At 33.4% G+C, this 17,583-nt stretch overlaps 1 protein-coding gene across 4 annotated transcripts in view; it reads right to left on the bottom strand.

Moving 5' to 3' along the window:
- Nucleotides 1-17,583, bottom strand: part of SLF1 (SMC5-SMC6 complex localization factor 1) — a 66,255-nt gene that overhangs the window by 28,144 nt on the left and 20,528 nt on the right. For 2 of the 4 annotated variants that reach the window (XM_060146162.1, XM_060146161.1), the window contains exons 6-14: nt 16,465-16,608; nt 11,821-11,967; nt 10,822-10,962; nt 9,618-9,740; nt 7,903-7,956; nt 6,745-6,903; nt 5,764-5,927; nt 1,376-1,507; nt 586-751 (exon numbers count right to left, since the gene is read on the bottom strand). In XM_060146162.1, the coding sequence (XP_060002145.1) occupies nt 586-751; nt 1,376-1,507; nt 5,764-5,927; nt 6,745-6,903; nt 7,903-7,956; nt 9,618-9,740; nt 10,822-10,962; nt 11,821-11,967; nt 16,465-16,608 (1,230 nt within the window). The remainder of the gene's footprint in view (nt 1-585; nt 752-1,375; nt 1,508-5,763; nt 5,928-6,744; nt 6,904-7,902; nt 7,957-9,617; nt 9,741-10,821; nt 10,963-11,820; nt 11,968-16,464; nt 16,609-17,583) is intronic. The other 2 variants (XM_060146163.1, XM_060146164.1) reach the window with 2 other exon arrangements.

The raw sequence follows: 17,583 nt of genomic DNA, 5'->3' as shown, positions 1-17,583 counted from the left end.
AAGGTGAGTAACACTTATTATGCACCTAAAATGTGGGGCAGTATGTTGCTATGCACTTTACATATTTTCTGCATTTAATTTTCCTGGTTACCCTTCATATAGATAATATACTAAAATCACTGCATGCTGATTTTCTAACAAGCAAAACCTACTTATGAAGAAATGGTTCAGGAAATAACTCTTAACATCCAGAAAGGTGTTTTAAAAACAAGTAGAATTTTTTATTAGTAGTACCAAAAAGTTGTATGGATTCACTCAATTTTTATAATCACAAGTTCCTTAAAAATTGAAATGTACAAAAATAAAAAAATCTAGAGTGATAAGTAACTATAGATTTCTTAACAGTAATGGTCAAGTAACTGTCCAAATGTGGATGTAGAACTACAGCCAAGTGTGAGATGACAAAACCAGCCTCCAAGAATCTTTACCTTAAAATTAGATAAACGAAGTAGAAAACGATGTATTTGGGTGCATGTTAATTTGTCTCAAGTAATTCAAAGAATAAAGGGAAGAAAAAAGACACATACTTCAAAGAAGTACTTTTTTCCATAGGCCAATATTCATTTGTAAATTAATCCTACTTACATCACTAGACTTGCATTTTTCCTTGTGAGAATATATAGTCCACTCCAAAAGCATATTTATTGGTTTGGTTAAAAGCCCAGATGTCTCGCTTCCTGACCAAAAGATTTCAAGAAGAACTGCCTTTCCTGTTATTTTCAGACTCTGAGAATCTGACCAGTCATACAACCTAATAAAAATATGAATGAAAAGTATATCTTTATGCCAATTTGACCACTACAGTTATTAGGCATAATATCTGCTAATTTGATCATTATGGTTATTAGGCATAATATTTTGTCATAAAACAAAAAAAATCTAGCAATTTCTGAATATAGAAGTCTATTAATATATAAGAATTATAATATCTAGTTATAATAAACAAAATTTTTTAAATGGCTTCATTTCAACATAATCATCAACAAGTACACACTAATGCAACTGCAGGGTTTAGAACATAGGCAGAACTTACAGATATTATAGATTCAGTATTAAACCTAGTATAGCTTTTTACTTAAGCATTCAGTTACTAAAGAATTCAAAAATATACAAATTCTGAAAAATAAAAACAGTCTTACCTATCCAAATGTGTAAGTTAGTGAAAAATAAAAATGTGAAGTAAGGAAACATGAAAAAAGCATACAAACCTTTACAGCTACTGAAGGACTGAATCTAGACATATGTTTTTAAAATAAATCTATATACTTGAAACTAGAAAACAAGGTTTTTTTTTAGAAATATGTAGATAAATAATTAGAAAAATGGTACCTAAGACAATATATAGAAAAAATGTTTTTTGGTGATTAAAACTTACTTTTGACTCAGATGTCGGACTTCACTTTTAACTAAATTAAAGAAAAATTTGAGCAGTGTTAGGTGGAGCAACTTAGAGCCAATAATATTTTCTGAAATTTGATGACAAAAACTTTCACTGAAAAGGCAAGACCTGGAAAACATGAACCCAACAATCATATAACATGCAACAACTCATTGAGTAATTTGTGAGCAAAGTATTTCTTTCTTCAGAAAATCATTGGAATTTTAATAAAGCTTGCTCTAACAAAATATAAAGCAAATTCAACAAAATTTTATTAGTAATATATTTTCTTCCTTTAAAAATTAAACCCTGTCAAATACCCCATGACAGTTAATTTTCTAATAATAGAGATCTAATTTCTCTATTTTTCAATGATTGTTAATGGTTAACAACCATCTGGTACTCTCCCCTTGTATTCTTTATTTCACTGAAAAAGAAAAAAAAACTATGAATTTCATTAAACCATTTTGATTCAGATGACCAGTTACACTTTCAATTTATAATACTCTCTATAATCCTCCTCTTACTCAAAATTATTTCATTTTTCATTATTTAGTAAAATGAAGGTCATTTAGAGCTATTTTTTTTGAAGTTTTAAAAATTCAGGATTTATTTTCTTTCCATCTTCTGCAGCAGTCCTATCCAACAGAACTTTCCATGATGATGGATATGTTCTACTGAACACCTGAAATGTGGCTTGTGCAAAACTGAGGTGTTGAATTTTTAATTATTTAATCTTAATTAAATTTAAATATAATCACATGTGGCTAGTGGCTATGGGGTTGGACAGCACAGTTCTATAGTATTTGTTTGTTTGTTTGTTTTTTTGCGGTATGCAGGCCTCTCACTGCCGTGGTCTCTCCCGTTGCGGAGCACAGGCTCCGGACGCGCAGGCTCAGCAGCCACGGCTCACAGGCCTAGCCGCTACACGGTAGGTGGGATCTTCCCGGACCAGGGCACGAACCCATGTCCCCTGCATCGGCAGGCAGACTCTCAACCACTGCGCCACCAGGGAAGCCCTATAGTATTTTTTAAAAGAGAACATAAAATTACTCAGAACTCCAGGACTAAGAGAGAGAGTCCAGGCAACAACATTTATTACAATTTTCTTCCAACTTCATTATCAATTATACCAACAATGTACTTATAACTCTGTACCTCTGTCTCCATCTTCCCCATCTATTTTGAATACCACACTCGCAGATTAGGAGGGCCCTTAGCAGCTATTAAATGTAACAATCCATTTAATACTCAAATCTGTTCTAAAAGATCCTCCTTGACCATATAGTTATTCAGTCTATCTGAAAACTGCCAGAGATGGATACCATAGTATCTTTTCTCTTTTTCTAAAAACACACATTATGAAATATTTCAAAAATACACTCAGGGACTTCCCTGGTGGTGCAGTGGTTAAGAATCCGCCTGCCCACGCAGGTCCGGGAAGATTCCACATGCTGCAGAGCAACTAAGCCCGTGTGCCACAACTACTGAGCCAGCGCTCTAGAGCCCACGAGCCAGAACTGCTGAGCTCATGTGCCACAACTCCTGAAGCCTGTGTGCCTAGAGCCTGTGCTCTGCAACAAGAGAAGCCCCCGCTCACTGCAAAAAGAGAAAAAGCATGTGTGCAGCAACGAAGACCCACTGCAGCCAAAAATAAATAAATAAATTTATAAAAACAAAAATACGGGGCTTCCCTGGTGGCGCAGTGGTTGAGGGTCCACCTGCCGATGCAGGGGACACGGGTTCGTGCCCCGGTCTGGGAGGATCCCACATGCCGTGGAGCGGCTGGGTCCGTGAGCCATGGCTGCTGGGCCTGCGCGTCCGGAGCCTGTGCTCCGCAACGGGAGAGGCCACAACAGTGAGGGGTCCGTGTACCGCAAAAACAAAAACAAACAAACAAACAAAAAACAAAAATACACTCAGAAGTAGACGAGTATCACCCAGCTCATCTGTATTCCTACCACTTTCCTGGGAACCTTCCCCGAGACTCCCAACAGACCCAATTATTTTGTAATTAAACCTGGGTATCTGTTTATTAAAAAGTCTACTTTTAAGCTGCCTGAATTCCATTTCCTGTAGCATCAATTAATTCATCCAAGCATTTATAAGGCACTTATTATGTTCCAGACATTATAAGCACTGAGGAGGGAGATGTTTAACACTGAGCATCTACTCTTCTGAAAGTCAGAGGTTGCATACACTGTTGGTGGGAATGTAAACTGGTGTAGCCACTATGGAAAACAGTATGGAGATCCCTCAAAAAATTAAGAGCAGGACTACCATAAGATCCAGCTATCCCACTTCTGGGCATTTATCCAAGAATATGAAAACACTAATTTGAAAAGATATATGTACTCTTCTGTTTATTGCAGCATTATTTACACTAGCCAAAATATGGAAACAATCTTAAGTGCCCATCAACAGATGAATAAATCACAATGTGATACATACACACACACACACACACACAAAAGAATACTATTCAGACATAAGAAAGAAAAAAATCTTGCCATTTGTGACAACATGGATAGATCTTGAGAGTATTATGTTAAGTGAAACAAGTCAGACTGAGAAAGACATATACCCTACGATTTCACTCATGTGGTATATAAAAAACAAACAAATGGACAAAATAATTGAGCAAACCAGACCAAACCAAAACAAACACAGATATGAATAGAGTAGTGGTTACCAGAGGGGAAGGGGTAGGGCGGTGGGTGGAGAGAAGGGGATCAACTGTATGGTGACAAATGAAAACTCAATTTTTGCTGATGAGCACACTGTAGGTATACAGAAATAGAAATATAATGTTGTACACATGCAACAAATATATTACAAACCAATGCTACCACAATAAATTAAAAAAAAAGTCAGAGGCTGATTTAAGTGAAAAACTTAACTCAAAGGAAAGGGCAAGAGATAGGAAGTGACATTTGACTTGCATTTTAAAGGATAATTAGGAGAGGCCAGCTATTTATAGGGTGGCAAGAATGGAGGTTTATATAGACAGATAAAACATAAGAGCAAAGGGATAAGAAATGAAAATAGTTCAGTCATTGGGCATGCCTGGGAAAATGATGAAGAATGGAGACATACATAGGGCTAAATCATGAAGGGTCTTACATGTTTTGCTAAGGAATTTAAAATGTTTCCTACAGGTGATATGTGTGTTGAAGGACTTTTATCTGGGAAATGAAAAGACCACTTTGGAAAGAGCATACTTTCCAAAGCACACTTTGGAAAGAGCATGCTTCCAAAGCATGTACTTTGGAAGATAAAGGAAAAAGTAGGATCAAGATCAATAAAGTGGATATTGCAACAGTTTACATAAGAAGCAATGAAGGCTTTTTAAATAAAGGTGATGACAGCGAAGGAAGAAACAGATTTGTAAATTAGGAAGAATGGCAAATATGTAAACCATATATGCTCACATCCTACACCTATGCTGGAACAGTACTGTGTTAGAATTGTGTTTACACCTTCAAAAGTGTGGGAACTGTTATCTTTTTACCCCTGAAACATAGCACAATGCCTGGCTCCCAGTAACTACTCAATAACATTTTTTGAAAGAATGAGTAAATGCATGCTAGCTAGCTGATTAGCCTCCTTCAAATATAACACAACCAAGATGGTAGGTAAATCCCTACGATCTCAAAGAGGTAACCAAAGATCTAGCTTTTGCCTGGCTAGTCAAGTATCCTTTCTCTTACTACTATGGACCGCCCTAAAACTGAACATTTGGATAAAAATAAAGTACTTCCCAGACAAAGGAAGGCTATCAGATACAGAGAGCTATCAGAGAAGACATAGAAAAATGATTACTTCTGTTTGAGAGAAAGAAGCAGAAATAGGAGGGATTTCTGAAGAGATTAACATATGGAAGACAAAGGAAGGATCTAGGCAGATGACAGCATGTGCAGAGGCATGAAAGAGATGACATATTTAGGAAACATTAAGTTCAGTTTCAAAATTCAAATTTCTAGCTGAAAAAATATAACAGAAACACTAAAACAGATATTGTATACAGTTACAAATGTTTATACTGTTGATAATCAAAATTTTATGATATTCATATCCAATAAATTCATTTTCTTAATTTTTAAAATATGCAAACTTATTTTGTTAAAAAATAAAATAAAAATAAATAATGATTTGGCATTCCTGTGAGCCATTTCATATATTTATTAAACATTTTTTAAAAATAAAATGATTGACAAACATGACCAACTTAGACTTGGCCTTTGCAATAAATACAACACACAGACATTACACACACACAAAAATTTTTCTAAAAAGAAATGTACTTCTTTTATCAGTATCTAAAAAATACATAGCAGAACACTAACTATATGAAATTTAACATCCTCACATGTGAAATTCCTTACCTGATAAGCACTTCTATTAGAGACCATGCCCCTTTCATACAAGTTGGACACTGAAACAATTCTAAGTAATATCTTGACATGGCTGGGGACTTCCAAGGAGGGTGAAGGTGAAGAAGAGCTGACAATATATGAAAGTATCGACCAGAAAACGTATCTATGTTATCCTATTATTTAAAAATAAACAAACAAATAAAACACAATAGCTAAAAGTACAGTTTTACCAGCTAATTTAGTTTAAAACTGTAATAACCTAGACCTAACTTTCTTGGCAAAAATATGTGTTTGGACAAAGAACAGATGGAAGCATGATGTTTAGCTAATTAAATACTGCAACTGAGAGAGAGGCACACTCTAAATATGTACCTACATATTAGATAATCCTAGCTATTGGGACTAATCTATATCATATGTCCATTTTACTTCTCATGATTATAGTGTGATTAAAAGAGTTCCCAAATGTGACCTGAAATGAACTGAAGAAACTTTACATGTAACATTCTGACTTATCGCCAACATTAGTCTGACATAGCTTAAACCTGTTGTTTCTTCAAATTGTCACCTAGATGAAGAATATGACTAGAAATCTACCTTTGAAAAGCTGTTCCTAGTGATTTTCACAATAGGAGCAAGGAGTAAGTTCAGTGTCTACATATACTATGAATAAAAATCATTACCAGTGTACTAAATGAGTAATTTACTAAATGACATTCTAGACCCTTATAATTTGATTTTTACATTAGATGCTTTACTGCCACAGAAAAAAATTCTGAGAAAATATTAAGTTAAAACACTCAGAGTAATACCTAGCATAGAGTTTAAAAACAGAAAAGAAATGGTAATAAATAGGTACTGCATTTATTATTAAAATGAGGAAAAGAAATAATGAAGAGAGAAAATAAACTATAAACTTACAAAAACTGAGAAAGTGTTCATAGTTTAACATTCTTTGAAAGACTATAAAACCCGTAAGACTGCTCTTACCTGTAGAATGTTCTCTAGAAGAGCGTGAAGAAGGCAAACAGGAGGGATATAATGTGACTGCAAAGAGGAAAGTTCCTCAATTGCTTCTTTAAAAAACTGTCCTTCTATGAGGCTTTCAATTAAATTTAATACACCTCTGGGAAATTCAGCATTTTTAACCTAAGAAAGGAAAGATTCTATGACTCAAAGAAAAGAAGGGGAAAATTCTGAGATGAAATTTTGTATTAGCAAGGAGCCTGAATTTCCTCATCCGTAAAATGAACAATCCCTGCCCTCACTACTTCACTATGTTGTTATGTGGTTCCAAAAAAATGACTTGTATGAATGTGTCTTACAACAATAAAATTGCACTGCAAAACATATACATTATTGTTTTATTTATTATTCTCTGTCACCTTGAATAGTAAGAGGAAACACTACCTCTAAAGGAAAACTTTAAAAGGCATTTGCAAAGTCTGGCTGATAATGAGACTTCAGTTGGAGGTACAACCACACATAGTTTTAATTTAGATGCAAAATTATTTTTTGGTGTTCTTTTAAACTTATAAGCAAACTATGCCTATTAAGATATGCTACATATATTAAGATGTCATCAAGCAGAATCAATATTTGCAAAAAGTGACAACTGCTACAGTATCATAAAATTACTCTGAACATGCACATTAATATAACTCTTAAGAGTTCCACAAAATACAGCCCCCTTGGTCAAAATATTTTTAACAATAAAAGTGACTCATTTCACCTAGTTGAGAATCAAGAATACTCTGAAAGACTCATGGACTAAAACAATCAATTTTAAAGGAATGAATAATGATATAAAGAAAATAATATACTCATAAGTATTACACTGAAAATTTAATCTAGAAGTAGTAATTATGAAACCTATGAAATGTATGAATAGGGATACATAACTCACCTGTGATGAGCACAAGGTAAGTTTTTAATTCCTCTTATCAATTTTTATTACTGTATAGAATTTTTTTTGGAGCTTTGATAGAATACTATTTTTCTTTTTCACTTCTGATTAGAGAAACTACATTTCAAATTTGATAAGAAGCTTTGTCTTGCTGACAACACATACCTTTATATCAAAACAACTAATAATAAAACATAAAGCTTCTTTTTGCCCCCATCAGCACCCTACTCCAAATTTCTTACCTCAACATTGTATGCTGGTTGTTTATCTATTCTAATGCAGCTGTATCTTATAGCCTACAAAACAGAAACCATTAATTAAAATTAAACATTTTTAGGTCAAAAAATACAGTTCAGCTTACAAAGCATAAAGCCTTGGCCAAACTTACAAATCAGATTCAGGAAGACATTAATAGATATAATTGATCTGATTCTCATGTTTAACTAGGGACCTCCATCATTTTAGGGTAATGGCACTCTCATGACTATGAACAGTCTCTATTTTCCCCTTCTAAATTAAAATAATGTAAAAGGTAAAGTCATATTTACTTTGAAGACCTGAATAGGTCCATTGTCCTCAGTATTTTAATAATTAGAAATATAAATGGAGAGAGCATTTATAAAATGCTCCTCTGGACTTTTGTATAAAACTCCATAGGAGAAAAAATTTAGTCATGTTTTGTATATAATCACATGTAAAATCTTCCTCTACTGTAAAATACCTGTAAGTTTGTATTTGTTTAAAAGATTATACTGGAGAAATATTTGTAAACATAACAAGAGATAATATCCTGATTATATAAAGAGTTCTAGAAGCAGTGGTATAAAACAACCTACTGAAAAAATAGAGAAAAGAGTACCAACAAGCAGTTGGCAGAGGAAGAAATACACAAATGGCAAGTGAAGGCATAAAATATGCTCAAACTTGCTACTAACAGAAGAAATACAAATTAAAACAATGATAGAGGCTTGGCTTCCACTTAGGATATAGAAAGCTGAAAAGAGAGGCCTTCCCACATTACAAACAATAAAAATGGAAAATCTACGAAATGATAACTTCACCTGAACCCTTAGGACAGCAGAGGTCTTAGTGCAACAAACTAAACAGAGATATGAAGAAAGAGAGGAGCCTCCAAGGACATGGGACATGAGCACCGATTTATCTGAGAGAGTTTAGCAGGAATAGGAGGACTCCACTACAGTGGGTAAGATTTCAGCGTAAATTTTTCACCATTTACTAAAGGCCAAGTGTGGGCCAGCATGAGAAAACAGAACCCCTGGGAATCAACAAAATGCAGGGAGTTTGCACTCAATGGCGTGATTTTCTCCACGGACCTCACTGGGTGCTCATGTAAACGAAAAGAGACAGGGTGGGAGACCAAAGAAAGTCTCCCTAGTGGTGGAGGCTGAAGATTGAACAGCGGCTGCTGTGGGAAGGGTAGCAAATGTGGTTACCCTCAGGGCACACATGCAAACCCATAACCTGCTGGATAAGGAAATAGGAAAAAAATCCTTTACCCCCAGAGAGAGGCAGGAAGAGATGGTGATCCCAGATCATCCCCTATTACTTGAGGCAGGGCAAGAACACTGAAAAAGCCCTTCCCCAAAACCCAGGGAGCCTCAAAGCCTTTCTCAGACTGAGGCTGAACGAGGACAACAGAAACGGGGATCCTCTAGCCCTCATTCTCCAATAGCAGGTTAACAAGCAACAAGTTACAGCAGTTTATAAAACACATAACTTATCCGTGATATAACTGAGGTATAAATGGCAGAGAATTCAGCAATTTACTAAATGTCCACAGACAATAATTACTATTAACAAAAATTAATGAATAAAATTATTTTAAGACATATTAAACATAATAATAAAATGACTCATTATTATTATTATTATTATACTTGGTTACACTACAGAATGAGAGAAAAGTATACAAAATTTTTAGTACGTCAAGTTCTACCTGAGCTCTGTATATGTGTTTCCTTAAGGCATTTTTTATGTCAGCAATATCCACATCTGTCCTGATATCCTTGGTTTTTGATTCTTTGGCATAATCAGCAAAAACAGAATTCTTCATTTCTTTCTGTATACACAAAAAAGTACTTTACACAATGTACTAAAGAGTGTCAACACAAATGCTAAGTATCACAATAGACAACACAAGAACACATTCATGCAGTGTTAACTACAGCAAAGGTCCTTACAATTACATTACATAAAGATGACAGATCGAAATTAAAAAAATTAAAAACCAAATGTTTTAATTGCAAAGTTTTACCTGATATTTACATGTGCACTTTCTTAAGTACTTTTTATTTTAACCTGTTCCAAACCTTTCCTGGAACCTCTCTCTCTCCCTTGTTTTGTTTTTTTGTTTTTTGGTTGCCATGTTCCCACAAAACATGATTATTTACCTTTATCATTCTTCTGAAGATCCTTCTGAATACATATAAACACGCTGTCTAGACTGTAAAATAAAGTTATACTCTAGAAAAATTAACACAAGAAGGATCCTGTTTAAAAGACAAGCTACTGGGCTCCCCTGGTGGCGCAATGGTTGAGAGTCCGCCTGCTGTTGCAGGGGACACGGGTTCGTGCCCTGGTCCGGGAGGATCCCACATGCCGCGGAGCGGCTGGGCCCGTGAGCCATGGCCGCTGAGCCTGCGCGTCTGGAGCCTGTGTCCCGCTACGGGAGAGGCCACGGCGGTGAGAGGCCCGCGTACCGCGAAAAAAACAAAAAACAAAAAACAAAAACCAACCCCTAAAATTTAGATTATTTAGATTAGAATGTATTAGCCAAACTACATACACGTGTATTTTTCATTTTAAGAATTTTAGCCTCTTTTGTCAGAACCTTTCTTTTTTGTTTTAGTCAGGCAAAATAAAATATATTTGAATATCCTGATTATTAACTCAAATTCTTTCTGTACACATGTAAAAATATTTGTGAACCAAATATTGTGAACCAAAGCTAATTGTAATATTAATTATGAATATTACACCAGATCAAATCAAGAAGATTCTTTTCATAAGATGTACAAGTTATATTTAACACAGCACGCAATCACAAAAATCAGATTATATGTGTAGGTGATATTAGGGAAGAGCCAAAAGAAATTAAAACTGTTCTTTGTTTTCTTTCGGCTTAGCTTACAAAGTTTTACCTGATCTCTATAAATGTGCTTTCTTACGGTAATTTTGTCATGTTCATTGTCCTTCCTGGAATCTCTTTCTTTCTCTCTTTTGTGTTTTTTCCTCAAAGTATAATTCCTTTGAATATCTTCATCCTTTTTCTTAATTCCCTTCTAAACATATTTAGACCACAATTAAACAAATGTAAACATGAATGATGTATGTTACAAAATCCATATAAATTCAAGACGAGTCTGAATTATGACACATTAAAAAAAAAGTTATATACAATACAAAATCTCATTCACTGTTGGAGTGGGTATACATTAGTAAAATATTTTGGAAAACAGTTGTTCATTATCTAGTAGACTTGAACATGCACAGTCCTTATAATCCAGAATTCTCTTAGGGATATATCCTAAGCTAGAGGAACTCTTGAACATGTGCACCAAAAGTAATGTAAGAAAAGGTTCATACTATTCATGGCAGAAATGCTCACAGTTACAAAAACCAATCAATCCATCAAAAACAAACCAGCAAAAAGACACCAAAATATTTATCAATAGTAAAATGGATAAAAGGTATAACTGTGAAACAATGAAACATATACACCTGCAAAAAAGCAAGTCACAGAAGATTATAAATACCACAAACTAGAGAAGTTCATTAACAGGCAAAACTAAACAATGTACTGGTAGGGATACATATGTAGGTGGTAAAACTATAATGAAAAACAAGAAAATATTAAAACAAATTCCAAAACAGAGGTTACCTATCATGGGTAAGAGGAAGAAAAAGGGATGCAGTTTGGAAATGACACAGCAGAATCTTAAAAAGCTGGTAATGCTCTATTTCTTAACCTAGCTGGTAGGTACATAGCACTCATTTTTGTACTCTTTCAAAAATTATACACAAATGCTTTATAAACACATATAACATATACATAATTCAGAAGAAACAACTTCATAACTGGCATTATTAGAAAAGAGTGTAAAATATAAATAAGTTACTTTTAATTTGGAAGGTCTTACCTGATTTCCATATGTGTGCCTTCCTAAGGCATTTCTCATTTTAACAAATTTCAAATCTTTACTAGAATCTCTGTATTTTTCTTTTCTGTGATGTTCAGTTAAAATAGAACTAATATTAACATCTTCATCATGATTTTTCACTTCTTTCTGCATGTTTATAAAAATACTTTAGTTAGACTATGGATTAGCCATAGCCTCAACACAACCAATGCAAGTCACAACAAAAAAACCCTCAGGAATGTAGGTTTTATGAAACATACACATGAGATTAAATACAGTAAAGAGCATTATGAATTATATTACATTTTAGTTATACTAAGATGAAACAGAAAAATAAATATTTTTAGTTCTTAAAGTATATACTGTGTTTACAAACACATTTAATTTAGGTATTTTGTTAACTTACTCTTTCCTGGAATCTCTGCCTTTTACAAAATTTGTCATATGATTAGTCAAAACAGATTTGGTTATCTTCATTATTTTCTTTTATTTTTCCAAATGTTTGTGAAAACAATTTAGGCTCTACATCAAACAGTCTTGCCATTATTAGGCATATCAAATGAAACATCTCAGAAAATCTTTGTATAGGAAATAGGTATAATAACATTAAAATGGATAAGAAGTATTGCAAACCATATTGTTTATTCTTTACACTAAGAAATTAAAAAAAATAGAAATTGTGACCTGAATTTGATATACATTCTCCTGAGTTCTAAAAGGAACTCAAGATGTTTACAGATGTATTCTTTTTACTTTTTTTTAAATTTAGATATAGTTGATGTACAATATTATATAAGTTACAGGTATACAATGTAATGATTCACAATTTTTCAAGGTTATACTCAACTTATAGTTATTATAAAATACTGGCTATATTTCCTGTGTTGTACAATATATCCTTGTAGCGTATTTTATGCCTAATAGTTTATACCTCTTAGTCCCCTACCCCTATATTGCCCCCTCCCAGCTATTCCCTCTCCCCACTGGTAGCCACTAGTTTGTTCTCCATATCTGTAAGTCCATTTTAATTCTGTAATATTCAGTAGTTTATTTTTTAGATTCCACATATAAATTATATCATACTGTATTTATCTTTCTCTTTTTGACTTATTCCACTTAGTATACCTCCAAGTCCATCCATGTTGTTGCAAATGGCAAAATTTCATTTTTTATGGCTGAGTAGTATTCCACTATAGCTATATGTCTATACAGATCTCCCATCTTCTTTATCCATTCATTTGTTGATGGACACTTAGGTTGCTTCCATACCATGGTAATTGTAAATAATGCTGCTATAAACATTGGTATGCTTGGATATTTTGAAACTAGTGTTTTCCTTTTTTTCTGATATGTACCCAGGAATGAAATTGCTGGGTCATATGGTAGTTCTACTTTTAGTTTCGTTTTTTATTTTTTAGAAACTGCCATACCATTTTCCACAGTGGGTGCACCAATTTATACTCCCATCAACAAACAGTGTATGAGGGTTCCGTTTTCTCTACATCCTCACCAATATTTGTTATTTCTGGTTTTTTTCATGATAGCCATTCTGACAGATGTGAAGTGATATCACATTGTGGATTTAATTTGCATTTCTCTGATGATTAACGATGTTGAGCAGCTTTTCATATACCTGCTGGCCATCTGTATGCCTTCTTTAGAAAAATGTCTTTTCAGGTCTTCTGCCCATTTTTTAATTGGGTTGTTTTTTTGGTGTTGAGATGTATGATCTGTTTATATATTTTGGCTATTAACCACTTACTGGTCATATCATTAGCAAATATTTTCTCTCATTCAGTAGGCTGTCTTTTCATTTTGTCGATGGTTTACTTTGCTTTGTGAAGGCTTTTAAGTCTAATCAGGTATCATTTATTTATTTTTGCTTTTATTTCCTGTGCTTTAAGATACAGATTCAAAAAAAATACTGTGACAATTTATGTCAAAGAGTGTTATACCTATATTCTCTTCTGGGAGTTTTATGGTTTCAGGGCTTCCATTTAAGTCTTTTATATATTTTGAGTTTATTTTTGGACATAATGTGAGGAAATGTTCTAATCTCATTGTTTCATATTTAACTGTCCAGTCTTTCCAGCATCACTTGTTGAAGAGACTGTCTTTTCACCATTCCATATTCTTGTCTCCTTTGTTGTAGATTCATTGAGCGTAACTGTGTGGACTTACTTCTGGGCTCTCTACTCTGTTCCAATCATCTATGTGTCCATTTTTGTGCCAGTACCATACTGTTTTAATTACTGTAGCTTTGTAGTATAGTCAGAGGTAGTATCGTCCAAAGTCAGGGAGCATGATTCCTTTGGCTCTGTTCTTCTTTCTCAAGAGTGTTTTGGCTATTTGGGCTCTTTTGTGTTTCCATTCAAATTTCAAAATTATTTATTTCTGTGAAAAATGCCCTTGGTATTTTGATAGGGTGGCACTGAATCTGTAGATTGCCTTGGTTAGTATGGTCATTTTTAACAATATTAATTCTTCCAACCCATGAACATGGGATATCTTCCCAATTTGTTTGTGTTGGCTTCAATTTCTTTCATCAGTGTCTTATAGTGTCTTATAGTTTTCTGAATTTCGAATTTTTACCTCCTTAGGTAGGTTTACTCCCAGGTATTTTATTCTTTTTGATGCAATGGTAAATGGGATTGTTTCCTTAATTTCTCTTTCTGATACTTTGTTGTTAGTGCATAGACATGCAGATTTCTGTATATTAATTTTTTATTCTGCAACTTTACAGAATTCATTACTGAGCTCTAGAAGTTTGTTGATGGCATCTTGAGGATATTCTATGTATAGTATCATGTCATCTGCAAACAGTGACAATTTTACATCTTCCTTTTCAATTTGGATTCCTTTTCTTTTTCTTCTCTAATTGCCATGGTTAGGACTTCCAATACTGTGTTCAATAAAAGCAGTGAGAGTGGGCATCCTTGTTTTGTTCCTGATCTTAGAGGAAATGCTTTCAGCTTTTTCCCATTGAATATGAGGTTAGCTGTGGTATATATTTGAGGTCAGCTGTGGTATATTTGACGAAATGCTCTATATACACATATCTATTAAGTCCATTTGGTTTAATGTGTTATTTAAAGCTAGTGTTTCCATATTGATTTTCTGTCTGGATGATCTTTCTGTTGATGTAGGTGGGGTGTTAAAGTCCCCTACTATTATTGTATTGATATTACTGTCAAGTTCTCCCTTTTGTTTGTTAATATTTGCTTTATGTATTTAGGTGGTCCTATGTTGGGTGCATATACATTTACAATTGTTATATCTTCTTCTTGGATTGATCCCTTGATCATTATATAATGTCCTCCTTTGTCTCATAACAATCTTTAAAGTCTATTTTGTGTGATGTAACTGTTGCTACACTGGCTTTCTTTTGATTTCAATTTGCATGGAATACCTTTTCCCATTCTCTCACTTTATCTGTGTATGTCATTAAATCTGAAGTGAGTCTCTTTTTGGCAGCATATATATGGGTTTTGTTTTTGTATGCATTCAGCTACTCTGTTTTTTGATTGAAGCATTTTATATACAACCTCTTGAGTTCTAAAACTCAAGATGTTTACAGATGTATTTTAATAATTACCCTATCTTTCATAAAATCTCCATTTTTTCATGTTAAATAAAACTAATTTAATAACTCCATTATTTTACATCCTTTATGTAAAAAATGTTATACTGTGGCTTATAATGCATATTTCAACAGACATATGAACTCAAAAGCCTCTAATTAAGATCATGTACACATAATCATAGAAAATCATCTAAGTCACATAAATATCAACTGTATTTTGAAAAAGCTAGAGAAAATCACAAAAATATTTTAATCTCTTGCAAAGTTTTATTTAGTCTCCATATATGATTTTGTAAGGTACTGCTCAGTTGAAGAAGTTCCAAATTGTTCCTAGAATTCTCTTTGCAAAATTTGACAGATGCAGTAAAAACAAATTTTAATTTCTTTCTACTCATATTTAAAAATATTTTAGTTTAGATTAAGTAATAATAATTACTAGGCTAATGATTTGGTAAACCAATTAGAGAGTCTCTTTTATAAAAAAAAGTATGAAACTGAACATTAAGTCTTCGAGGGTAGAACTAATAATGTCTTTTTTGGTTGCTCCTACTAACTGAAAAATTTTAGTTGAGAGCCACAAATATGCTTTCTTAACGTACTTTTCATTGCTCTAAGTTCAGAGTCCTTCATGTTTTTTTTGTTTTCCATATTTAATCATACTGGAATTCACTTGTGCCATTTAAAAAAACTTGATCTATATGCAGTAAAATACTTGACTTTAGACCATGAATATGAATACATATATTGATGAATCCTTTGTAAGACACACGTTACATTCAACATACCGAGTTGTTTTAAGTAATTACCATGTGTTGAGAACACACTATGTATTAGGAACTGTGAATTTCCATATGTACATATATATTATTTCAATAAGAGCCTCAAAATAGAGACATGGACAATATCCCAATATGTTCAAATTATAGACTGTAAATCAGAGCTGGGTTCAAATACCAGCTCTGTGATTCCAAAATCATTCTTATTTCCACCAAATAATGCCTCTCACAAATTTTGTAAGAAAAATCAGAAATGTAAGATATTTTTAGAGTATAAAGTGTTACCTGGGTTCTGCACATGATCTCTTTTAAGGCACCTTTCATTTCAAGAAATCCCATATCTTTCCTGAAATCTTTGTTTTTTTCTTGATTGCTGTGGTTATTCCAAACAGAACTGGTTTGGGAATCTTCATCATTCTGAATTTCTTTCTGTATGTAAAAATGGTTTAGGCAATCAATTAAGTATGATTTCAACATTATGTACTCTTTATGGTATCCAACTTTATAATTGCAAAATATTTTGGTAGTCAAACAAGTAGGTACAAGAATGCACTCTTCTAAAAAAAATGCACTCTTCTAAATCAAAGGTTATTAAACAGTAGTAAGTTCCTTGAAGGGAAAAAAAAATCATTACAACAAAGGTCCCAAATAATAAAATAATAATAATGTATCTCAAGGAAAGCTAATGCTCTGTTGGTCTAGTAACAAGCAGCCCTTTTTATGAATAATCATGAACAAAACTATTTTATCTAGTCCCTTACCAAGTTAAAGTTACAATCTACTTCAACATTTTCTGATTATAGATTATTTCTCAGATTATTTTTCAGCTTTTTACTAGTAAGACTTCTTATTTGCACATCTATCATACAGAGAAGAAAATAGGCTAATAGTTGAATTCACAGCTCTTATTTTACTTGAACATTAGTAAGCAATTATCTTCACCTAACTCTATCTCAAACACATTTATTTCTCTTGTTAAGGAATCCAAACTGAATTTTTAACTACCTACCAATAATAATTTAAAATATAGTTGCATATGTACTTATACATAAAATTCTCGAAGTTTAGTAAGATAAAGAATTGAGAGTAAAGATGAATTCAAGTATTTATTATGCAAGAGTATTCAAAGATTCACCATCTTTACACAAAGAGAGTGGAGAATCATTGTCCTCCTAGGGAACAATCATGATATAGATGAAATGTGGTTAAGGCCTATGGTGTGATCTTTGGTTCCCTTTCACTTGTACTGGGCTTCCTATATGGATATGAGGGCCCTTTAGCAGCTTGCAATCTTGCAACCAGACAACAATCCCTGAGAGTAGCTGATTAAATTTCTTCAGTTACTCAGAAAAGTGAAATTGAAAGCCATGAAAAATGAAGACTTTTCTTCTGTCTTATTCCTGG

This window comes from Lagenorhynchus albirostris, chromosome 3 (assembly GCF_949774975.1).
Source record: "Lagenorhynchus albirostris chromosome 3, mLagAlb1.1, whole genome shotgun sequence".
Taxonomy (NCBI): domain Eukaryota; kingdom Metazoa; phylum Chordata; class Mammalia; order Artiodactyla; family Delphinidae; genus Lagenorhynchus; species Lagenorhynchus albirostris.
Note: the sequence above shows the minus strand (reverse complement) of the source record. Positions and strands in the feature narration are given on the sequence as shown.